At 47.9% G+C, this 26,185-nt stretch overlaps 1 protein-coding gene across 3 annotated transcripts in view; it reads right to left on the reverse strand.

Moving 5' to 3' along the window:
- Positions 1-9,382: 9,382 nt before the first annotated feature.
- Positions 9,383-26,185, reverse strand: part of IKBKG (inhibitor of nuclear factor kappa B kinase regulatory subunit gamma) — a 140,420-nt gene continuing 123,617 nt past the window's right edge. For all 3 annotated transcript variants that reach the window (XM_086940167.1, XM_086940168.1, XM_086940166.1), the window contains one exon: positions 9,383-9,860. In XM_086940167.1, the coding sequence (XP_086796293.1) occupies positions 9,643-9,860 (218 nt within the window). In that variant the 3' untranslated portion in view covers positions 9,383-9,642. The remainder of the gene's footprint in view (positions 9,861-26,185) is intronic.

Consider the following 26,185-nt stretch of genomic DNA (forward strand, 5'->3'; position numbering starts at 1 on the left):
GGTCCCCCAGTCTTCTTACCTTTCCTCTTGGAAGGTTGGGCCTTTCTTTCAGGCTCCAACACTTCTTTTTCGCCCTATGATATAGTTTTGTTCTTGTCTTTACACAGACTCTCAGGGATTTGCACCAGGCTTTTCAGCTCTACCTCAGCCCATGCAGAGGTCTCAGGTCATTTCCAGGTTTTGGAGAGACTACTACCCGTTTCAGGCCAGCAACCCCTCTCCAACCCCGTCTAATGTCACCATCGCCATAGAATGGTCTGTAGTGACAGTCAGCTTTTCCAGTCAGGCATTGTCCTGAGGTTACCAGTGTCTCTTTCACCAGAGTGACACTGGCGCCTGTTTCCTGCGGGGCTTCTGCTCTAGCCCCATTCACCAAGGGGTATTGGAAGTACTTTTTTAAGTTGGGGGGCAGACAGCCAAAGTGGCAAACTCTCCGTCCCCTTCAGAAACTAGAACAGCTTCAGTGTGAACCCCGATTTCCTCTGGGCACACTATTGATCTCATCTGCAGATTTGCCACACCAGTGCTAACTGGAGGGGGCTAGGGGCATTTTTGTTAGGACAGGCAGAATCTCCAGTTTGGTGTCCAACCGTCTTACAGGTGCAACACCAGGCCTTTAGGGGGATTAAAATGTTTACCCTTATACCCACCAGTGGGCTAGGAAGACTTCTGCCACAGTTGCAGGACGAGTCAGGACTTTGCAATTGTCAGGACAGAAGCAGGCAGGCAGGGTTTGGTCCACGTTTACAGTGGAGTTCTTTGTCCTTCTTTAGTCAGTCGAATCTGAATTCCTGGTGCCAGGGGGTCATCAAAATACTGAATTCAGGGCTGTTTTTGGGAGTGAAGGATAGAAGCCAATGGGCTATTTACCCTTGGGGTCACTACACTCCCTATATGACCTCTTCCTGTGAGGAGTAGGTATGACCATATCACAGAGCTCCTAATTCCACTAAAAACAAGGTGGTGGGATCCCTTTTGTGAGGAGCACATCAGGCAGCCCACCTGGGTTGTGTGATTAGTCTGGTGGTGCAACATGCCCACTTGCATAGCTGATTTCTTGTCTGTCCTGGTGCCAAATGGCCCTCTGGGCAGGGGGTGCCATCCAAGAACACACATCACAGGCAGCCGGGGCTTTGAAGCCCCATGCCTTGATCTGCTAAATCACTAACCATCCTTCTGGAGGAAGTGTAAACACCTTCCTCTGGAGCAGGCATGGTTTCTGGCCTCAGAGGGTGTGGGCCCTCAGCTGCAGGAGGCATGAAACTAGTCTGTGGTAGCACACTGGATGATACCAGTCAGCAAGCACACTACATCGTGGTAGGTTTTTCAGGGGGCAACTTCAAGGTGCCCTCTGGGTACAAGTCTTGTACTGGCAACAGTACAGATTTAATAACACCTTGCATGCTCATGACGAGCTGAGCTCGACATGAGGCACGGTGCTCCGGTGCTCATGACGAGCTCAGCTCGTCATGGCCCGTGGAACGCTCAGGTGCGGGGAGAATTCCATTGCTGTGCTGAGCCTTCCACGGGAGCCAATGCACCTGTGACAAGCTGAGCTCGTCATGAGCACAGGAGCACTGTAGCTCATGACAAGCTGAGATCGTCATGAGCATGCGGGCGCTGTGCGCGCCCCCCCAGCACAGCGGGGGAATTACCCCCGCAGCGAAGGGGTTAAGACAAGGTGTTTGATACGAAACACCATAGGTTTCAATGAAGCCATCATGAAGCGCGGGAACTCGTAATGACCAGTACCCAATACATACATGTAAGATGGCTTCGCTGTTCACTTGCACCATCTAGTAATTGAACTAGACAGCCCAGGGGAATATTTTCTCATGCAGATATGCCCTCACGTGTACTATATTGCACCCTGCCTTAGGGCTACAAGGCCTGCTGCAGGGGTGACGTACATCTATTACATGCAGGGACTTTGGAATGGCATACAGTGAGTGTGCCATGTCGTGTTTTTACTCATAGTTCACCTTAGACACACAGTCTTCATGCAATATTGTATGGGGGGGTCCCTTAGGGTGGAATAAAACATGCTGCAGTCCTTAAGGACCCTCTTTGGTACCACTTACCAGGGACTTAGAGGTGCCAAAGTGTGTGCCAGTTGTGTTACAATTAGACCACTTTACCTTGTTTTAGGGAGAGAGCAGTGGGGCCGGCTAGCAGGGACCCAGTGCACATCAGTACCAGTGGCAAAAGGTGGGGGTGACCACGACAAAAAGGGGTACTTTCCTACACTGCGCTTCTCTTCCCATAGAAAACATTGCATGTGCAGAACACGTGCCAACACCATGTTTATGGTCATCCCCTGTTAGGACTGTGGCAGTGATGCAGCTAAAGGGTTCTTTTTCGCTTACCAACGAAGACAGTTCAAGGTCCATAGACAAGGTTGTTGAAGAGTGCAAAAGCATACATCCTTAAGAATCAATCATTTATTATATTTACATTACTTAAGATTAATTTCAAACTCTTTTCTTTAACTTAACCAGAGGGAGACTTTACATGCTAAAAATATAAGGAAAAGTACAAAAGTTTATTAAACTTGGAAAATGGTTGTAAAAGTATTTTTGTTATTAACCCCTTAGCTGCAGCGGCTATTCCGCCGCAGCGCTAAGGGGGAGGGGGGGCCGCGCGGCGCTCCCGTGCTCGTGACAGAACCGCTCCGTCACGAGCCGAGGGTGGGTTGTGCTTATGACGGAACGGTTCCGTCATAGCCCCGCCCGCATAATAGAACCTTCAGTGCAGGCGTGGAATTCGTGCTGTGCAGGCGCGGTGAGCGGGCCGTGACGGAACCATTCCGTCACCAGCACAGCCCACCGAGGCTCGTGACGGAACGGTTCCATCACGAGCACGCAAGGGGTTAATGTAAAATCATTTTAGATATTTGAAATGTAGAACGGCAAAAATGCGACAGCACTTTTAACAATTTTTAATTACAAAATAATGTATTTAAAAATGTTAAATTCAATTAAAATATCATGTAAAAAAAAAAAAACACCAAAAGTAAAAAAGTATTCAAAAAGGGTGAACTATCACCAAACCCCCAAAACACCTGCACGCCCAATGTCCACCTCAATGTTTGTGTGTAAAGTTACTGAACACCCACTATAAATCTAAAAGTCCTTCCTATGAAGTAGTGTCCCTGCATTTGCCTCCAGAGGCAAAAAGGAAGCATTCAGAACTGCTTCCACTCAAACATAACCACTCTATGAAGCATGTGAATCGAGGGCCAATTCAAGCTGCGAAACAAAAGGAAAATGCTACTTATCAGTATGCATCTGTTCCTAGCATGTTGAGCTGCAGAATTCATATTGTGCATAGACCGCCATCTGGTGTTGGGATGGGATGTTTGCAGTCTGTTGTCTTGGAAGAAGTCCTTGTAGTTATGAGATAGGCGACTCCTCCCTTGGACGACAGTGCGTATGGGCATCAACTCCATCCCCAGATTGTTTTTCGCCATGAAGGGAAATGATGGACATCTTTTCGGTTTCTTACAAATGTATCTAAGTAAGATAACCCTGGAACAGATAGAGGTACCGGAGAGATGGTGGGTGTATGAATTCTGCAGCTCTACAGGCCAAGAATAGATGCATACTGGTAAGTAGCATTTTCCGTACGAGACATACAAACTTTGTATCCCACACTGAGCATAGACTGTGTAGCAGTGTCTCCCTTAGCGGTGGTGACCTGTATCTGTTGCAGTGGTTTCAAAAAGTGTTTTAAGAACAGCCTGGCCCACAGAAGCCTATTGTTTTGCCTGCACGTCGACACAATAGTGTTTGGTGAGGGTGTGTGTTGTAGACCATGTTGCTGCTTTACAAATGTCATCTAAGGGAATGTTTCCTATGAATGCCACGGAAGCCCCTCGTTTGCGTGTTGTGTGCGCTCTAGGGCAAATTGTTAAAGTGCGTTTTGCTTTTTGGTAGCATAATTGAATACATTAGACTATCCACCTAGCAATTCCAGCTTTGGGGATGGGGTTTCCTTTATGAGGTGGAGAGAAAGCTACAAACAGTTGGTTTGTTTTTCTAAAGGCTTTAGTCCTGTCAATGTAATAAAGTATAGGTCTTTTGACATCTAGTGTGTGAAGAGCTCTCCGCTACAGAATCTGGTTTTGGGAAGAAAACGGGTAACTCCACAGACTGATTGAGATGGAAAGCAGAGATTACTTTGGGAAGGAATTTTGGATTTGTTCTGAGAACCACCTTGTTAGGATGAATTTGTAAGAATGGATCTTGTGTGGTTAAAGCCTGGATCTCACTTATTCTCCTGAGAGAGGTGTTCGAGACTAGAAAAGCTACTTTCCATGTAAGGAATTGCAATTCACATTTCGTAAAGGTTCAAATGGAGGGCCCATGAGCCTAGTAAGGACAATATTTAAATGCCACACTGGAGAGGGTGGGATTGTAGGAGGAATTCTCCTTTTAAGTCCTTCCATGAATGCTTTCATAGCCGTCACCCTAAACAGTGACAAATGTCTGTTTTGTAGGTAAGCGGCGGGGGCAGCCAGATGTGCTCTTATGGATGTATCTGCTAGATTACATCTTTGTAGATGCAGTGAGTAGCATCTAGTGGGTCAATTGTATTCTTATTGCCGTAAATAACAAATCTTTTCCATTGGCTGCATAGCACGCTTTAGTGGTGGGGCGTCTGGTTTCTTTAAGAATGTTCATATAATCCAGTGGGAGGTGAAGGGAACCTAACTCTAGGCCTTCAGGAGCCAGATTGCCAGGGTCAGTTGGGCTGGATCTGGATGCCTTCTCTTTCCATGGTTCTGTGTGAGAAGCTTTGGTGAGGGGTGTAGTTTTCGCGTGGTACCAGTGAGAGTTCCAGGAGTGTTGTGAACCTTGTTTGCCGGGCCCATGTTGGAGCAACTAGGATCATTTTGAGAAACTCACTGTTTGAGCTTCCGCACCGGTAATGGAATGAGCGGGAGTGGAGGAAAAAAGCGTACGCAAAACTGCCTGACCAGTTTATCCATATCGCTTTGTCTTTGGACAATGGGTGTGGATACCTGGCGGCAAAGCTTGGGCATTTTGCGTTTGTGTGTGGTGAACAGATCTATGTCTGGGTGGCCCCACATCTGAAAACATGGATGAAGAACTTGAGGATGAAGTTCCCATTCGTGTATCTGCTGTGCCCGACGACTGAGCAGATCCGCAATCTGATTGTGTACGCCTGGAAGATGTTCTGCTAGAAGGTGTATCCTTTTTGGGATGGCCCATCTCCATATGTTCTGCGCTAGTTGAGAAAGCGGCAGAGAATGTGTCCCCCTTGTTTTTGTATATAATACATTGCGGTCATATTGTCCGTACAGACAAGGACAGTTTTGGTGATAAGATGGGTCTGGAAGGATTTCAATGCCAGAAATACTGCTAGCAATTCTAGGTGATTGATGTGCAGCACTTTTTGTTGAGGGTTCACCTGCCCTGAATTGATTGTATGGTTTAAGAGATGGGCTCCCCAGCCGGTGAGCGACGCGTCTGCTGTTAGCACCATCTGTGGAACTGGCTCTAGGAACGGCCTCCCTTTGGACAGGTTTTTGGTGTTCCAACACTGCAGAGAGCGATGGGTGCGGCTGTCTACCAACACCAGATCTGTCAGTTGTCTCGGAGCCTGGTTCCACTGATGTGCTTAGCATTCTTGTAAAGGATGCATTTGAAGCCTTCCATGAGGTACTATGAAAATGCAAGTGGCCATCATTCCTATGAGCTGCTGAATACTCGAGCTGGTAGTGAATGTTGGGGCTGAAATTTAGTGATGAGGTTTTGTTTACTGGCTATCCTGACTGAATTGGGGTATGCCAGGGCTTTGGAAGTGTCTATTGTGGCCCCTAGATAATGATGTATGTGGGACGGCTGGAGATGTGATTTGCTGAGGTTTATTGTGAATCCCAAGTTGTGAAGCAGGTGAATTGTTCTGCAAGTGTGGTGAACACACTAATTGTACGACTTGGCTTTTATTAGCCAGTCGTCCAGGTATGGAAACACATGAATTTGCTGTCTTCGCAAGTAGGCGGCTTCTACCGCCAGACACTTTGTGAAGACTCTGGGTGCTGCGGTAACTCCGAATGGGAGTACCTTGAATTGATGGGGTTGACCGTCCACCACAAACCTTAGATATTTCCTGTGAGCAGGGAGTATGGGAATGTGGAAGTAATCGTCCTTGAGATCTAGAGTGGCAAGGAAGTTGCCGTGTTGGAGTAGTGGGAAGAACTGTTGAAGAGTGATCATGCAAAAATGATCTGATTGTATGTAGAGGTTGAGGTCCAGTATTGGTCTGAGCGTACCGTCCTTTGGGATGAGAAAGTAAAGGGAGTAAACCCCCGTACCTTGATGTTGGAGGGGAACTGGTTCTATTGCATGCTTTTGAAGAAGTGATAGAACTTCTGGTTTGAGAAGCGTTAGATGTTCTTTGGACGTTGTCTGGGTGGTATAGTTGGGGGAGTTGCGGTAAGTTCCTGGAAGTAACCATACTGGATAATTTGTCTTACCCACTTGTCTGTAGTGATGGACTTCCAGAGAGGTAGGAACTGTGATAGTCTTCCTTCGACCGGAGTAGAATTGTCTGGAGGGAGTGGAGGTAAGTCATTGCTTGGTAGTAGGGGAGGTTGTTACCGCAACCTCCCTTTATTATTTGCTCTGAACCCCCCTGAAATATCCCGTCGGGGATGTTTGTGTAGGAGTTTTATAGGAGGTGGTAGTAGTGTCTGTGCCAATGTTCTTGGATCCGCCCCCATAGAAGGAGCGACGAAAGAAACCTCATGTAGGCTGAAATTGTAGTGCTCCCATAGATTTTGGTGTGTCTGTCTTTTTTTCATTTTTCCTAGAGTCGTGTCCACAGCTGGGCCAAACAGGTGTTCTTGATCGAACGGCTGATTTAAAATAGTTGTTTGAACTTCCTGTTTAAACCCAGAAATGCGTAACCATGCATGTCTGCTGAGTAAGACACCAGTGTTAATAGATCTAGATGCAGTGTCTGCTGCATCAAAGGCACATTTGATGGAGGCATTTGTAATTAACTTGTCCTTCTGGACCAGATCGCTGGCTTTGGTGTTGTACTGGTCAGGTAAGTGTTGGTTAAGATTTTCAAGCCTGTCGTAGTGAAGTCTGTCATATCTGGCAAGTAGTGCTTGCGCTTTAGCTATCCTCCAGTGATTGGCTGCTTGGGAAGCAACTTGTTTACCTGATGCATCCAGTAGAGGTTTGGAATTTGCAGGTTTTCTTAGGGGCCGGCTTATATTTTTTATCAATGTGTGGATTGAGAATCCTGGTCCTGACAGGGTCTTTAAATATGTCTGGTGCATGTTTAATGACACCTGTGAGCATGGGCAATGTGTGTATTGCTTTCTGTGACTGGGCAAAAGTGCCCAGTAGGAAGTCTTCTTCCATGGGGTCGTAATGTAGTTCCACGCAATGGTATTACGCAGCCCTATTAATGAGCTGACTAAATCCTATCCTATCATCTGGGGGGGATGGCTTAGATGGGTATGGGTCTGGATCAGGAAGGTCTGGAGAATCTGTGGGATCGTCGTAATCGTCCCATGTATCCTGTGGTGGGGTAGAGTTGTCATCATCAGGGTCATCTAAGGGATCCTTGTTGTGTCCACCCCTATCCCCTAAATCATCCTCATCCTGTGGTGGTAAGGGTGAACATGGAGAAAATCTAGGAGGGGGTATAGGAGACAAAGGTTTAGTAGGAAGGCTAGGAGAAGAGGGCCTCATGGGTGAAGTTGCAAAGTCTCTTTTTTTTACAAGTACCTCAGGTGTGGGTGAGGTATCAGATTTCCTCTTGTTTGCTGGAAGACTGACAATATGGCCTGTTTTAGGGTCCACATGTAATGTTTTTTGTTTTGTGTCATAATTTTTTATTGGAGTTCAAAGATAGGCAAGTCAGAGGATCTGACCAAGACAGTTCTTCCTGGTTGTCTTCTTTCGGTGCCGGTTTTTTTTGGTTCCGAGAGTGGCTTGGATTTGGTCTCTATAGCTGTAGGAGGAGCTTCGTGCTCCTTTGGCTTCGAAGTCGGAGCAGAGTGGGAACTTTTCTTCGGATCCGAAGATTTTTGGTGCTTTTCCGATTCCAAGGCCTTCTGGTATTTCGGTGCCGAAGGGTTCGGCGTCGAGGCCTTTATGGGCGTAATGGAGATGTGTATCCCCGATTTCGGTACCAAAGGTGTTTTCTGGGTACTGATATCCGGCTTGCTCGGTCCCGAGTGCTGGAAGGCTTTTCTTTCGTTTTCGGGGCCGGGCCCGTAGGCGGGGCTTCAGAACTTTTTTCGGTCTCGACTAAGGCCTCCAGAAAAAGTTTTGACAGAAGCCTTCTGTTTTTCGGGTGGGGCAGGGACAGGGACATTTGTACTCACTCGTTGCCCTAGAGTGATGTGGTTATCAGAGTTGGTGCAGTCAGCTTCAGAGATGATCGAGCTCTTCTGAATCCTCTGTAACGTGGGGCCTTCATCAAAAATGTCTTCTGGCACCGGTGCAGCCTGTTGCGCCATAACGTGTCGTCGAGCCCGGCGATCACGGATGGTTTTCTTGGATAGAAAAGAGGAAAAGGCTTGGCAATCCTTTTCTTCGTGCTCTGGTGATAGACAAAGGTTGCAGACCTTGTGGTGGTCACGGTGTGGGAATTTAGCTCCACATTGGGGGCATTTTTTAAATGTAGTCCTTTCCATTAGACATAGGCCCAAATGGCGCCGATAGGCTCTGCGGCCGCATCGACGACCGGAATCGAGTATTTGGGAGTTAGCGCATCGAAAGGCACGCGAACAAAACAATACTGTCGAGTGTGATAGGCTGTGTGTCGAAAGAGGTTTGTAAACACGGTACCGAACTGCAGCAAGTCACACCAGAACCAGATGGCGGAAATAAACAACCTGGGGATGGAGTCGATGCCCATCTGCACTTTCGTCCAAGGGAGGAGTCACCTATCTCGTAACTACAAAGACTTCTTCGAAGACAACAACAAACTGAAAACATCCAAGCCCAACACCAGATGGCGATCTATGCACAAGTATGTATTCTGCAGCTCATATGCCTCGAACAGGAACTTACCTGTAAAGCTAGATTTGAAGCATGTATTTCTACTTGGAGCCAGCCTACCTTCGTATTGATGGACACAGCATATCAGCAATGAGCTCATCTCAAGGTTTGTCCTTGAACTGATGTCACAAGATTCCTTATGAAGGTCTTGGAAGCTGTTCCCAGGAGTAGGCCCAGCATGTGAATTCACAGCAGCGATCATGCTGCAAACCAGGGTTACGGGTAAAATAACTTTTCATTAACGGATTCATTGTACGGCACGCAACGGAAATGATGGTGACCTTGAATCACTTGAAATATACCTTCTCAAAACAAAGATCCACATTACTTAGTTCAGCTTCACATATATTTACATTTATTTATTATCTTGGCCAACAGGGAAGTAACAGGAAGTGGAAGACGCCAATTAACTTTGGGAAGGCACAATCATTTCCCCCATTGTTGTGAAGTCATTTAAGCATTTGGAGAATTTAGCATTTCTGAAAATTGCTCTCCAGGCACGAAGAAGACACCAAGAAAAGTGTTCAAATGTTAGCGCTGTGATTATCACCAGTGGCTCGACATATCTGGATTTCTGATGCACTGCACAGGGTCACTGTATGCATTCCATCACGTGAATCTGAAGCGTGTCCATGTCAGGCGCCTTGTACTGGCACTTAGGGCAGCAAAAGTCTGGCTGCTCCTCGTTCGCCCTGCCTCCAGCCCCTTGGTGCATGTGAAAGTTCCCTTGGTTTTGGGGGTACGGCAGTGGATTCGGTGGGTACGCCACAAGATTCTGCCCATATTGGCCTTGATTTGCAGGATATGCCACTGTCGGAGAGAGAGAGAAAGTCAGATGCAGGTTAAACATTTCTGCATAGCAGATGATATTGCATTTCCTTCATACATTCGTTCTCTGGTTTCAAGCAAGTTAGGACTAGAAGCTACCGGAGGGAGGGTTACATATCTGCACCATCAGGGAGCAGCATTTACACCTCCTTCTGTCAGCATGACAATTCTTTGAGATGTGTTCAGTGTGCAGACGTGCTCTACAGGTGCCATCTTTATAATCCAAGACTCCAGAGGCCCATCACTTGCTTCTCATTCTGAACTGCCTCCAGCAACAATGTTCCTACCAAACCAGCCCCCCTTTCGGGCCCCTTGGGACGGAATCGTATTTCTCTTCAAAATAATTTCATTGCTTCATTTTACCTCAGAGACGGAAGCCGGACGTCCCCTCATTTTGGTTTACAAGCCCCGTCCACATTTCCATCGTGTGCCACAGACAATCCGCGTGCTAGTGGCAGTTGATTAAGGGCAGCGATCACAGCAGCACTTGGAAAACGTGGGTAGTTTGCGATGTTTCATCAGACCGTCTACGATAAAGCAGCATGGCTTTAAAGACTCTGCAGCAAACCTATATGTCTTTGCCTCATAAGGATTATGTCACTTACCCTGTAAGCATCTGTTCTTGGCATGTAATGCTGCAGATTCACATGCTTTGCATAAGTCGCCATCTAGTGTTTTCTTCAAGTCACAAGGCTGTGCGACTCCTCTTGGTAATCACAAGGCTGTGCGACTCCTCTTGGTAATACTGCGCAAGGTCATCAACGCCATCTTCAGATCGCTTTGCCGTAGGTAGGTGAGAATGGAATATTGAATATGTACGCAAAGAGATGGCCATGCAGAAGGATGAGGTCAGTATATAAAGTATATGAACTGCAACTTACACAGGGTTTTTGAGGGAGGAGGGTTGGTGCATGTGAATCTACTAATGAGTGTTGCGGTTGAAATCGAATATGCTACTTCATATCTGTGCAAAGATCGCCGCCTAGTGTTGGGTCCGGATGTTTGCACTTTGTTGTCTTGGAAGAGTCTAAGTATCACGAGATAGGTGGCTCCTCCCCTGGACTACAGTGCGCATGGGCATCCTCTCCATCCTCAGATTGTTTTTCGCCATTGTGGCAGAGATGGAGTGTAATACAGTAAAGGATGACCATGCCTGAGAGAATGTTTCAGAGTGCTACAGCTGCGACAGGCACCGGGGAGGAGGGCGGTCGATATGAATGTCAGCAGCCCTACATGCCAAGAACAGATGCATACTGGTAAGTAACATATTCCATTCGAGGCATGTGGGTTGCTGAATTCATATCTGTGCATAGAATAAATAGCAGTTACCTCCTTAGCGGTGGTTGCCCGTGCCAGCTGCAGCAGTCTGAAAAAGAGTTTTGAGAACAGCCTGTCCTACAGCAGCTTGCTGTTTGGAGTGCACATCTACGCAGTAGTGTTTGGTAAATGTATGTATGGTGGTCCATGTGGCTGCTCTACATATATCCTCTAAGGGAATGTTACCTAGGAAAGCCATGAATGCCCCTAACTTGCGTGTGGAATGCGCTCTTGGGGGAACTGTTCATGTGCGTTTAGCCTTTTGATAACATATCTGTATACACTTAACAATCCATCTGGCTATACCTGATTTGGAAATGGGGTTGCCTTTGTGTTGTGGAGAGAAGACAACAAACAGTTGCTTAGTTTTCCTGAAATCCTTTGTCCCGTCTATGTAATACAGGAGAGCTCTTTTAACATCTAATGTGTGCAGTGCTCGGTCTGCCACGGAGTCTGGATTTGGGAAGAAAACGGGCAGTTCTATGGTTTGGTTAATGTGGAACTGCAACACCACTTTAGGTATGACTTTAGGGTTGGTACGCAGCACCACCCGATTAGCATGAATCTGTATGAAAGGCTCTTGAATAGTTAGGGTCTGAAGCTCACTAACTCTTCTTAGCGATGTGATTGCCACTAGAAAAGCCACTTTCCATGTCAGAAACTGTATCTCACAAGGAGTGAAGAGGTTCAAATGGTGGGCCCATTAGTCTGGTGAGAACTATGTTTAGATTCCAGACAGGCGAAGGAGGGTGTCTGGGAGGAATCACTCTTTTGAGCCCTTCCATAAAAGCCTTAATGGCTGGCACCCTGAAAAGGGAAAGATGCTGCCTGTTTTGAAGATAAGCTGCCATCGCAGCTAAATGTATCCTGATGGAGCTATATGCCAGATTGCATCTGTATAGATGCAGCAAATAACAGATAATGTTTTGTGTGGACGCATCTAGCGGATTTATGTCATTATTGGAACAGTAAATGACAAAGCGCTTCCATTTGGCCGCATAGCAGGCCCTGGTAGTAGGTCTTCTTGCCTCCCTGATGATGTTCATACAGTCAGGGGGTAAGTTGAGGTAGCCAAACTCTATGACCTCAGGAGCCATATTGCAAGGCTCAACTGTTGTGGATCTGGGTGCTGAATGTCTCCACAGCTCTGAGTGAGGAGACTTGGCTTGAGGCGCAGCCGTTGGTGAGGCACCACTGAAAGTTCTAAGAACGTGGTGTACCACGCCTGCCTTGCCCACGTTGGAGCAACTAGGATGAGCGTCATGGAGTGCTGCCGCAGTTTGCGTGCCACTAGCGGTATGAGCGGTGCTGGAGGAAAAGCGTACGCAAATCTGCCTGACCAGTTCATCCATATTGCATTGCCCTGAGACTGCGGGTGTTGGAACCTGGCGGCGAAGGATTGGCATTTTGTGTTTTCCTTTGTGGCGAACAGGTCTATCTCCGGCTGACCCCACTGCTGGAAATATGGTTGGAGCACCGAGGGGTGAATCTCCCACTCGTGCATCTGATGGCTGTGCCTGCTGAGCAGGTCCGCCATCTGGTTGTCCTTGCCTGGGAGATGTTCCGCCATGAGGAACAGGTTTCTTTGAATGGCCCACTTCCACATGCTCTGGGCTCGATGAGACAATTGTGGAGAGTGTGCCTCCCTGCTTCTGGATGTAATACATGGCAGTCATGTTGTCCGACCGGATCAGCACGCCTTTGTTGCACAGATGCAGTCTGAAGGCCTTCATTGCCATGAAGATTGCCATCAGCTCCAACAGGTTGATGTGCATCTTTTGCTGCTGCGACGTTCATAGTCCCTGCACTGTGTAATGGAGAACATGCGCTCCCCAACCCTGGAGAGATGCATCCATTGTCAGCACTATCTGTGGTACAGGCTCTTGGAACGGTCGTCTCCTGCAAAGGTTTTGTGTGTTCCACCAATGCAGAGAGTCGTATGCACGTCCGGTCACCAACACTAGGTCTTTTAGATGCCCTTGAGCCTGGTTCCACTGTCGTGCCAAGCACTCCTGAAGCGGACGCATGTGTAGCCTTGCGTGAGGGACTATGAAGATGCAGGAGGCCATCATACCCATCAGCTGCATGAACACCTGCGCTGGGAGTGAGTGCTGTGGCCTGAATGTCTGAATTAGCAATTGCATGCTGTTGACTCTGGCAGAGATTGGATGCACCGTTGCCGTCAGAGTGTTTATTGTCGCACCTAGGTACTGTTGCACATGTGCGGGTTGAAGGTGGGATTTTGGGTAATTCAGTGAAAAACCTAGACTGTGTAGGAGGTGAATCGTGTGGGACATGTGACGGGCACATTGCTGGGCTGACTTTGCCTGGACAAGCCAGTCGACCAGATAAGGATAGACATGGATGTGTTGTCTTCGAAGGTGTGCAGCCACTGTCGCCAAGCACTTGGTGAACACTCTGGGGCAGTAGTGACCCCGAAAGGCAGGACCTTAAGCTGGTAATGCTGGTTGTTGATGGTGAACCTGAGATATTTCCTGGGTGAATGGGAATGTGGAAATATGCGTCCTCTAGGTCTAGGGTTGCTAAGAAGTCCCCCTGACTGAGCAATGGTAGAACTTGCTGTAAAATCAGCATATGAAAATGTTCTGACAAGATGTACTGGTTCAGGGGTCTGAGGTCTAGAGTGGGCCGGAGAGACCAGTCCTTTGGGATCAAGAAGTACAGTGAGTATACCCCTGTACCCTGTTCTAAAGGCACGAGTTCTATGGCCCCTTTTTGCAGCATGCAGATGACCTCTTGCTGCAAGAATTGCATGTGCTCTGCGCACATAGGACGGTGCCTTGGGGGTATGTTGGGTGGAGTGGAGGTCAGTTCTAGACAATAGCCGTATTGGATAAGTTGTCTCACCCACCTGTCTGTGGTAATGCCTTCCCAGACTGGCAGGAACTGATGAAGTCTTCCCCCGACCGGTGTTACATGGTCTGGGGGCAGTGACAAGACGTCACTGTTTAGTGTTGGCGGAGGATCTGGCGTTATTATTTCCTCGTCCCCTGCCTTTGGTGCTGTTGCCACGGTATCCACCCCTATTGTTCTTGTTATAGGTGGTCTGTGTGCCTCCTTTGTTGTATTGGCCTTGCTGGGATGCTTGACCTCTAGAGGCTCCCCTGTTACCGGAGCGACGAAAGGAACCGCCCCTGAACTGCTGTGACTGCAGAGCCCCCATGGATTTTGCTGTCTCTATCTTTTTTTAATCTTTTCAAGGGTTGTGTCTACATCAGGACCAAAGAGAAAGTCAGGGTTAACTGGCTGATTGAGTAAAGTTGTTTGGATCTCTGGTTTAAAACCAGAGATGCGTAGCCAGGCATGCCTTCTGAGCATCACACTTGTATTGATGGCCCTAGCTGCCGTGTCTGCTGCATCGAGTGCACACTTGATGGATGCATTTGAAATTAACTTTCCCTCCTGTATCAGCATTTCTGCTCCCTCCTTATAAGCCTCAGGCAGGTGTTGCATCAGCTGTTCTAACGTGTCGTAGTGAGCCCTATCATATCTGGCTAATAGGGCCTGTGTATTTGAGATCCTCCAAATATTAGCAGCCTGTGCTGCCACTCGTTTGCCAGAAGCTTCTAAGATTTTGGATTCTTTGTCCGGAGGATGAGCATCACCACTTGTCTGAGAGTTCGCTCTCTTACAAACATTAGCCACCACTAGGGAGTCCAACGGGAGCTGTCCCTTGATGTACGTAGGGTCCACAGGCGCAGGCCGGTACTTCCTTTCAATCCTGGGGTTTACAACCCTTGCCGTCTCCTTGAAAATGTCAGTAGCATGTTTGAGGACGCCCTTTAGCATAGGCAAGGTCTTCACTGATCTTTCTGAAGTTGAGAAAGTATCGAACAAAAAAAAATCTTTCTCCACAGGGTCAGCGTGCATTTCCAGGTCATGGTTATTGGCTGCCCTTTCAATTAGTGCGTTAAACGCAGCCGTATCTTCCGTAGGTGAGGTTTTGACGGCATAGGACTGAGTATCAGGCATGGTGTGTGGCTCACCAGGGTCAACAGGGTCAGTCCAGGGTTGAGGTTCCTCTTGATCTGTGTCAGCAGGATAAGTAAATTCATCCTCATTGTATCCCTCTCCCACATCCTCATGGGTGCGTGTGGGTGAATATGCATATTCTTGTCCATAGGACTCCACAGGTTCAAAAAGAACAGGTGAGGTGGCAGAATCCCTTTTCCTTTTGAGAGGGATTTTGTACGACTCCAACGGAGTTACTGGGACGATTTTCCGTTTGTAAATAGTGAGCCTGACAGAATCTGAGTCTATGAACAGTTTTGACTGATTGTCATAAGAGGGTGCTTGGGACATCACATCCTCAATGGGGTGAGTCCTGGAAACTACTGACACCTTTTTGGCTGTGTCTGTGCCTTTTTGTGGCTCGAACGTTTTGGGTTGAGCGGTCGGGGGCAATCCGTACTTAAGTGGTGGCGTAAGCATTGGAGACTAATCGACCTTCGAGGGTGGCGCTGTCTTCGATCCGACCGTCTTCGTCTGATCGCCAGATTGCTTGCGGCCTTGCGTCGACTCGAGCTCTCTGTTCGCAGCAGGCACGCTCTTTTGCTTCGACGCGACATGCTCTTTCGGGTCGAGTTTGCTCTTCGATTCGGTGGCCTTGTCCACTATCTGCTTCGAGGCTGAAAGCTTCGGTTCGAGAGTCTTTTTTGCCTTGTGTCCTTTGCCCGAGTCGCCTTCTTTGGGCGTCGACGCGGACGGCGTCAATGCGACGTGCTTGATGGAAGAGACCGGCGTCGGCGCCCCGGTCTTCGGGCCGACGCCCCTTTGTGACACCAAAGGGTCGATGACACTCTTTGATTTGATTGGGGCCGACGAGTCCGAGGCAGTCGATCCGAGGACTGTCTTTAGCAGTTTCGGTTTCGATTTTGCATCTGTCGGTTTCGGTTTTGATTTCACCTGTGGTTGATTGACAGATGGCTCCTTAGAAGTATTCTTAGCCGGGCCTTGACGCGGGGCTATAGAATGTGGATTGAGATCTCGGCTAAGGCCTTCTGGCGATGCCTCGACCTGAGCCTTAGAGAGTACAGTGTCAGTTTTGGGCCCCGAGACTGCGGGTGGGGCTTGCTCATCGCTTGAGTCGTCATCGACTGCTCCGATGGCCTCTGCGTCGTCTCCTACCTCGACTACTTCTTCCTCATGGACGTAGTCTTCCTTCATCGTCCACATCATAGTTAAGAGTCGTGTTCCGACGCAGGGTCCGACTGCTGGTCAGGATCCTCTTCATCGACACCCTCGTCATCAGCCTCGAAGATGTTCTCCGGGTCTGGCGCCGTCTTCTGCGCTGACTGTCTTGCGGCGCGTCGAAGCCGAAGTGTCTTTTTTGACCGGAACTTAGAACAGGACATGCAGCTGGCCTCGTCGTGGTCCGGGAATAGGCATTTATTGCACACTGGGTGCACATCAATGTGAGGGTTTTTGGAGTTGCAGACGGCGCATCTCTTGAACGGGCTTCGTTCCATCGTCGATTGTCGTCTGGGCCTTCGGTGTCGAAAAGGCAAACTGCCTTAAACGTCCTGTTCGAGAACTGGATTAAGTACGAGGCACCGAACGAACACAATACAGACGCCCCGAAGGCCTTTTGGCCTTGCGAAAACTGTTTTATATCGATTTCTGAACTTGAGTCAAGAAAGTACATCTGAACCAAATGGCGGAAACAAACAATCTGAAGAGGGAGAGAATGCCCATGCGCACTGTAGTCCAGGGGAGGAGCCACCTATCTTGTGATACTTCGAAGACTCTTCCAGGACAACAATGTGCAATCATCCGGACCCAACACTAGGCGGCGATCTATGCACAGATATGAATTCAGCAGCCCACATGCCTCGAACAGTATGTTTTTGTTTTGGTGCTGAGATCAATGATCGAGGGACTGTAGGCCCAGAGGGCGAGGAGGTGGAGGCCCCTGCTTCAGGCTGAACCTTTGGAGCTGAGCCGGAGGGCCCGGCTTCAGAGTCAGTTTTTCAGTGCGCACCACAGCCTTTTTGCAGTTGCAGATCTTAAGCAGTCTTTTCGGTCGCCGCCGATGTTTTGGACTTTGGATCAGGGGTAAAAGTACTCACTTTCTGATGCTTCTTTGTGGGCTGAAGGGTGGCAGAGTCCTGGTGAAATTGGGACTCTGAATCGGAATCATGGATAGTGATTCCTCTTGTGCTGACAAAGCTTCCTCGTCTTCGTCCTGTTGTCGACCTAAGATGTCCACTACATCGTCTGCTTGCCTACGCTGCATTTCTTGGTGTCGATCTCGAAGATTCTATTTTGATCTAGAAGACCTGCAGGACTCCTAGCTTTCCTCACAAGGATTAAGGGCCTGTCTGGGGTGGTGCTAGCACCTCCCAAGACAGTAAACCTATTGTCCAAGCCTCCCTCGCTGGAAGGACTCCCAGCAGCAGGAGGTCAGACTTGTCTGTGGCAGCAGCATCCATTTTGTAATGTGGAGGCTCTGGTTAACTTTAACTGGGATTAGTAGGAACAACAGGTCTTCTCCCTCTAGAAGGGTGGAATGCTACCCCCGTCGCCAGAACTGGCGAGAGGGTAGTATTCTAAATCGTATGACACCTTACTCGACATGTTTTGATAAAGCCAAAACAGAGTTAACATTTAATCGTGAGGTTCATAATGCACTTAAGAGTATATGGTATGGCAATATCCTAGAACAGCTATAAGGACATGGTTCCGAAAGCTGCAGACAGGCTCAGCTCATGCTAGAGCACCATCTCACATAAAACCAAGCACTCTGCCTCCAGGATTGTTAAGGCCTGCCATAGGAGTGACTTATAGGTATATATGTACCTATATATAAGGGTAGATATAGGAATGCTATATCTAAGCAAGGGGCGATTACACCACCTTGCCCCAGCTGAGTGATCAGCCAGTTGTGTCAATGTGGATGGCCAGCCAGGGGTGGCAAAATATATGCTGCAGCCCCTGGTAGGCCTTGGATGCACCTATGCCCTGGGTACCTATAGTACACTCTACAGGGGCTCATAAGGTGACCCAATATCCAATTGGAGATGTACCTAAGGTACATGGAGTCCATTTTACAGAGAGAGCAGATAGTTGGCCTGGGATCCTGCTAATCAGGACCCCAGGCTAAGTCGAAAACCAGCTAAACACTAGGCAAAAAAATCTGGGGTAACCATAGTCAGGTACCCACCTTCATACAATAGAGACAATAACTTTGAGTGGAGATCTACTAGAGAACCGAAGGGAGCCCAAAGGAGTCTTGAACCGGAGCATGAGAGATTACATCCGAACCCATCAGTAGAAAAAAAGAATTTGAAGATGGCGTCAATCGCCATGCACAGTATTACCAAGAGGAGGAGCCACACAGCCTTGTGATTCAAAGAAAACTTCTTGAACAACTTGTAATCATCCAAGTCCAATACTAGAGGGCACACTTATGCAAAGCATGTGTATCTACAGTAAAACATGCCTCGAACATGTATTTTTGTGGCATTTATGGTTATTAAAGTGATAAATTATGCAATATGCATGTATACAGTACGGCAACTCTTATTGATGTAATCTTAAAGTATTATTTGCCTCAGAACCCTCTCATTCAGTCACAAGCATGGATTTCATGTGTACTATATGTCTCTAGTTTACTGACAAAACAGTAAAGTTTCTTATTGTGGTGTTTCATGGAAAAATGAGGAACTATCAAAGGCAAAAAAGGATGAAGCGTTAATAGCAAAACCTACTGCCAAGTAAGCTACATTCCAAGATTGCACCCTTAAGTTCTGCGAAGAGCGCTCAGCGGGGAGAAGGTAATTAATGTAACATTACAGAATAAGTGTTGTGACACAGTAAAAAATAAGTGGAAGTTTAAACGTGCACGCTGCACATTCCCCTTCCTTGGAAGGAGAGATACAAAGAAAAGGGCATCTGGTAACCCCCCACATCAGATGACTGGTGTTTAAGCAATAAAACTTAAGTACGAGAACCATCAGAAAATGAGGAGGTTACCTCGTATGTATCTTTTCGTAGCGTGTTGTACTGTAGGTTCACATGGAAAGGTTTGCATACCTCTGCCATCCAGTGTTGGGATTTGACATTACACGTTGTTTTCTTTGAAGAAGCTTAGAGTCACGGCATGTTGTGCGACTCCTCCCTTAGTCGACAATGTGCCTGAGCTCAGTCTCCACCTCTACATTGTTTTTCACTCAGCAGGTGAAAGTGAAGTGTAGAGAACAGTAGGGAGGTGCTCTGCGCATTGTTAGTAGATACGTGCATTCAGTGTAAACATGTGCTATCACTGCCAGAGTCCGTGGAGGAGGGTAGGAGCACGTGAATCTACAGCTCTACACACTATGAACAGATGTTTATAGGGTAAGGAGCATTTTCCTTCATAGCATGTGTGGCTGTAACACCTGCTTTGCATCAACTATAGAACAGTTTCCTCCTGGAGCTGCAAACCGGCAGATGATAGAGATGCGGGTAACAAAGTGCTTAATACTCTCTGGCCAACCATAGCTGGTTTACACGCTTATCTGGTGTGGGGTGATCACCAAGTAGCAGCTTTAGAAATATCAGCTATAAGAAGGTTACTGAAGAAAGCTATGGTGGCTCCTTTTTGCGTAGAGTACATACTTTTATGAGGTTCGGGAGTACAAGTTTAAACTTTGCATAACAAGCAAAGGCCTACAGCAGGCTTAGAGCCCTAAGGCAGGGCACATTATATCACATGTGAGGACATATCTGCATGAGCAGATCTGCCCCTGTGAGGTCTAGTTCTATTATTAGATCGTACAAGTGAACAGGGAAAGACATTTTAAGCAGATGTACTGGGTAATGGTAATTCCCCATTCCCCAGCTACATGATGGCTTCACTGAAACCCATGGTGTTTGGTATCAGACACCATCTCTTCATAGAGCTGTACTGATGCGAGCAGTAGATTTATTAAAACATACACCCAGAGGTGCCCCATGAAAACTTAATCGCCTCTTAGTGTGCTGGCTGACTGGCATCATCCAGCCTACCATCACAGACATGTTTCGGACCCTCTGCAGGTGAACGCCCACGCTCCCCGAGGCCAGAAACAATGCATGCTCTGGAGGAAAGTGCTCACACCTCCTCCAGCAGGGTGGCTAGTGATTTAGCATATCAAAGCCTGGGGCTTCAAAGCCCCTGCCGCCTTTGACATACAACACTGGCTTCCCACAGACCTGGGCAATGCCAATCCCTCCCCTAAGGCCCAGCTGGCACCGGGACAGGTGGAACACTAGCTATGCAAGCAGGCAGGATGAACCACCAGGCCAGTCACACCCCTAAGGTTGGCTGCGGATATGCTCCACGAAGGAAGGATTCCACCATTTTGATTTTGGTGAAGTTGGGAACTCTTGGACAGGCTTATGCCCAATCCCCACAGAAAGTTGTCATTTAGCAGGTGTAGTGACCCCAAGGGTAAGGAGTCCATCGGCTACTACCCTTCACTCTCCTTAACGCCCCTAAATTCAGTATCTAGGTGGCCTCCTGACACCAGGAACTCAGATCCAACTGACTCCAAAAAAAGGACAATGAAGGGCCAACGATCGCGAGAACAGAGGACGAGGTGTGGACTTTTGCGCCAAATCCTGCCTACCTGCTCCAGTCTCGACAATCACCCAGAAGCGGCTCGTCCTGCAGCTGTATATCTTCCAAAAACCTCAAAAGGCGGCCAGCACTTGGTGAACCAGCCAGCATGTCCCTTGAAGTGGAGGATCCACTTTACAGCCTGCAGGCAAAGACCGCGACGTCCGATACACTGACCTGCTGATCACTGGGCCCACCGACATCGCAGCCACTCAGCAAGAGGTCACCGTGCTACAGGAGATCAGATCCATCTCTCCAACAAGTTTGGAGCGGCCAGGACCCCCAGGAGCTGCCCATGACCAATAACCGCGGTACCAGAACCTTTTGCAAGCACCAAGGCCACCAAAACCGACCTGCAAGTCGAGGGACTTCACCTGAGGCCAGCTCCACGCCACAAGTTGTCTTGGTGCGTTTTTCTCACTCTTCTGCAGATGCATGGGAACCGTGGGAGCCTCAAACTTGATGATCCACTGGACAAACCGCCTATGAACAGGAGCCCCCCAGCTAGACTTCACCGATGGTTTCTCTGTGGCCCGGAGCTCCCCGAAGTGTGGAACCCCCCCCTTTGGGTTCTGCCAACAGGTCCCCCAGTCACTCCTTGCAGCCTCTTTTCCACAGGTACTTTTCCCATCGACTACAGCGCGTAGTGTCCGAGGCTACCACAGCTGAAAGCACCTCTGCACCCGGACACCCCGGGGCAGGTAAAACTGAAAGCTTGGTGCTTTTTTAGATCTTGGCCCCCTACTCACCTTAAGTCCCGAAGATCAGTCCTGCAAGTCCTCTGCAAGTAACCCTGTGCAGTGAATGTTTCTCCCATAGGATAACCTTACAAAGTTCGAGGCTCATGTCCGTTTCTACTGTAAAATTTGATCATGTCTAAAGTACCTTATTACGAAGTTCTTAGTGTTAAAAATGATATAAAAACATGCTATTTTTTTAAAGTGGTCTCAAGTTTCTTCTTGAGTGGGTCTCATTTCTTGACTGTGTACAACAAATGCTGAACACTCCCCTCTGATAAGCTTATACTGCTTGCCCAAACTACCACAGAAGAGAGCATTTGGGATTATTAATATAAGCTCTGTAAGCCAATAAGGGTTGTCTGGACTTCTGGAAGCTTTTCTCAGGGAAGAGCAGCGATAGACTCCCGACACTTAATCAGGAAGATGCGGAGTCCTATGACCTAATGAAGGATACCCTGATTGAGTGCTTTGGACTCACCACTTCTAAAGGCACCCAAAAACCTGTCCGCAGGGTGGGCCCAGAGACACTTCACAATCAAAGGGTGGGTACCAGGGTAAGAACTAGGATCCTAAATTGGCTTGGTGTTTCAACTGTAAAGCCAGTGGACACCAAAGGGGTGCTCTTCTTGTCCCAAAAAGCATTCCACTAGCACACCCCCAGTTCCCACTGGGGTGGTGAGTCTCCGGATGGGATCCTTGGTGTGCCCTGACAAGGTCAGAGAGCACACCGGAGCTACATTAATCTCAGAGGGTGGGGTGGATGTAGCTACCCTGGACGTCTGGCCCAGTAACATTGATAAATAAAGACAAAACCAACATACCAATGGGGTTTGAGTCTGAGGAGCACAAGAACTTGGCCTGAAGAGGATGTGGCGTTAGGGCCAGGGCTGCCGACTTTGGAGCGGGGGCACTGGGTTCGAGTCATGCCCTCAGCTCGACATCTTGTAGAGTCTGAACCACTACCAGTGACCTGAGACTTACCTGAAGGGGTCCACGAACGCCGATTCCACCGCCAGAGAGTCATTCTAAGGCATTCTAACGCGCCGCCGCCCCGGGACCACAGTTCCCGGAAGCCTCAGCGGCGGCGCGCACCAGTGACTGCACAACAGCGCCCGGAGGCGCTCAAAACGGAGCTGAGGTCGGCGGAGCTCGGGGGCCACGCCAGACCACTACCAGTGACCAGAGACTTACCTGAAGGGGTCCACGAACGCCGATTCCACCGCCAGAGAGTCATTCTAAGGCATTCTAACGCGCCGCCGCCCCGGGACCACAGTTCCCGGAAGCCTCAGCGGCGGCGCGCACCAGTGACTGCACAACAGCGCCCGGAGGCGCTCAAAACGGAGCTGAGGTCCGCTCCGCGGGACGCCCGGGGCGAAGCCCGGGCAAAGGGCGGGCCCTCTACGGCCCTCATCGGCACGAGGAGGCAGGGGCAGGGCACAACCCCCTGGACCATCAGAGACGCGTCTATAAGTAAGACCTTGTTGCTGTGTTGTTTGCGAACTGTGTGATATTGAAATGGCGACAAAAAAGAAACCTGCTGCTCTGCCCGCAAATACTATGGATAATTATGTTGTGCAAACAGTAAAGAAAATAAATGAACAAAGGAGGGAATCACTTGGGCTAAGCCAGTCACCAGATTTGCGCAGGTTAAGCCCTACTTTACCTCTGTCAGCTGAGGACAGCCCCTTCGTGCTGGTGGAAAACAGGGTCTCACCAAACGTATCACCTAGGATTGAGACTGATAGCCAGCCACTGATTACGCTAGCATCTCCCGTCACTCTGGATGTAGACTCTGATAACGTTACTGATTCGGACCCAGAAACTGTATCTGGTCCTGTGGAGGATGATCTACCACTAACTGAGCATACACCACGGCCGGTGCGCGCCTGCGTGAAGAACCAACGGAAACAGGGCGGCCAAAGGCCAAGAGCGAAAAGGAAAAGAACATTATCCCCAGGCTCCTCTAGAGCTCCACAAAAGGCTGTAGGGGAAGGGACTATAAGAAACAAAGGAGATGATGAAATGTTTACTAAACTGCTTGAGGTTGTAGAGGGTAAACTTTTTGAAATTGTAAAACCTCTGATCTCCAAAATAGATAAATTACAGGCAGAAGTAAAACGACTTGGAGGTGTGCAAACAAAGTTGACGGAGGAAATAGGTAGTCTTAATACTCTACTAACAATAAGAGATACTACCGCAAGGGTTAATCAAGCCGGGGAAGGGCCATCTGGTGTGCCGACTAATGTAGTGCATATGCCGGCCCCGAAAGTTAATCACAATATTGCAACTACAGCAGAGTGTCCACTGATAGAAAACTTACCCCAAGCACAAGTCCACGGAACAGACCCCCTGCAGTTTATTGAGGAAGCCTCACCTGTCGTTCTGGTGTTAGCTAATGTACCCCTGCTGGATGACGGTATTACCGAGTCATCCGGCTCTTTGTGTAGTAAGGCCCTACACTGGCTCTCTGGTAATATGAGGTTAGCGCCTGGCGGGACACAGCAACTGGCGCATGATATCAAATCAGCTAAACGTGTTCCATGGATAGGGAATCGCCCCAAAAGATTTAAAGGGGACTGCGTGGTGGTAACGTTTGCCCACCCCGACGTACTTCCTAATGTCCTAACACATATTCTCCCACCTCAGCGTAGAAGAGGTACGGTGGTACCCCTAACATTAAAATTCTTCTATGGGGAACAGCAAAATGTAACTCTACCGAAAACACCAGCACTAGGTTGGGATAACCACTTGAATATGCATAATCGCTGGGCATCCCCCCTAGTACCAAGCACGCTATTACACAATAGATATGATGCCTTGTCTGGTCTTAATAATTGCGATTGACAAGAGGTCAGACACGAGCTTGCTGAAGTGGGTGCAGGATTTGATTTACATCAGTCCCCAAATACTACTGGTAGTATACAGCCTAAGTATATGGGTCCATCTTGCAATACCTTAGAGGGGGCATCAACATCTCGCCTTATTGCCAGTTGGAATATCGCAGGACTAGCCTCTAAACTAGAAGTATTGGGGTGGTTAGAACTTATTAGAACATTTGATATCATATGTTTACAAGAGACCTGGTGTTTAAATTTTAAGGGCCTTGATGGTTTTGTAGCATACGAGTTACCAGCAACGGCTACTACCTCAGGGAGGGCTAAAGGTGGTTTGCTAATTCTGACCTCTGTGAAAATGCGAATAAGGGTGAAGGAGCATATCACTGTGGGCAACAATTCCCAACTGCTGTGGCTAGCTGATGAGGCAGACAAAAACATTCTGTTGATTAATATGTATAATAATGTTTTTGATGCCAGCAGATATACGGTCATTTTAGAATTAGACAACGCAATCAAACAATTGATGAAAGCTTCCAATACAGTTTATGAGTTCATATATGTTGGAGATTTTAACATTTCTGTTTGTCCTCTCTCTAACCATAAGTTGTGTGGTACTTTGAACCGTGTTGGAGAGCCAGCTACGCATTTCCAACACAATATATATGGAGAAACTTTGAACTCCTTCCTATTAGACTATGATTTGGAGATCCTAGAGATTGAGCAGGACGGGAAGGGTGATAGTTTGCCAACTTTTGTGGGGAGAGGGGCAAACACTGTAATCGATTTTATTTGCATGTCTTCCGAATTAGCTCATTTTAGCTCTGATGTCAAGGTTGTTGATTACTTGGTTAGTGATCATAACTGTCTTGTTATCGAAACTAGGTTTTGGAAAGTTTGTACAATCCCAGATAGTAGTCCCATTATAAACATTGAGGTACATAGGCCGAATGGATTTAGGATAAGGTGGGCAGGGGATAGAGCAGAAGTAACTTCTAATTGCATTATCTCATGCTGCTTACCTGATATTACATCAATTATTGATGAGAAACCAAACCTGGAGGCCTGTATCCTTCACTTTATGAAAATCAATGTTTTTATTAGTGGTAAGTTTACTAGGTTGGCTGGAAATTTTAATAACAAAGCAAGGGGATGGTTTAATAATGCCTGTACTGTGGCATTGAAGTCACTGAAAAACGCACTATCCATTAAACCCAGAGACAAAACAGTTGTAGCCAAGCTTAGATCCGACTATAATTTGGCTCTTAAGCAAAGGAAAGTTGAATTACGTGAGGAAGCTTGGGAGCGACTGGATCTAGCGGCTGTATCGAACAATTGTACTCTTTTTTGGGCAGTAGTAAATAGCCCCTTTCTAAAAGATGATAAACTTCCCGTGTTAACCTCAAACGTGGGTAAGGAATCGTGGGTACAGCACTTTTCTGGTATTTTTAACTCTAATATGGTAACGTTGCCGATAAGTTGCTCTTGGCCAGTACTTAATCTAGATATCACCTTGCAGGAGGTCCTAAGTAGTATCAGGGCTAGTAAGGGTGGTAAGGCCCAGGGACCCGATGGTGTCCCAGTCGATATGTACAAATTTGCACCTGAGATTTGGGGACCAGTACTAGTCAAAGTTTTTAATGCTGCTGTTCGCTATACCGTTCCGTGCACCTGGTCTGAATCCATAATAGTTCCGATTCATAAGAAAGGGGACCGAGGAAACGCTAAAAACTACCGGCCAATCTCATTGCTGGATTCGTCCGTCAAGATTATGAGCCGTGTACTCCTCGTCCGATTAGAAGAGTGGGCAGAGTC

The sequence above is a fragment of the Lissotriton vulgaris genome, chromosome 10, assembly GCF_964263255.1.
Source record: "Lissotriton vulgaris chromosome 10, aLisVul1.2, whole genome shotgun sequence".
Taxonomy (NCBI): Eukaryota; Metazoa; Chordata; class Amphibia; order Caudata; family Salamandridae; genus Lissotriton; species Lissotriton vulgaris.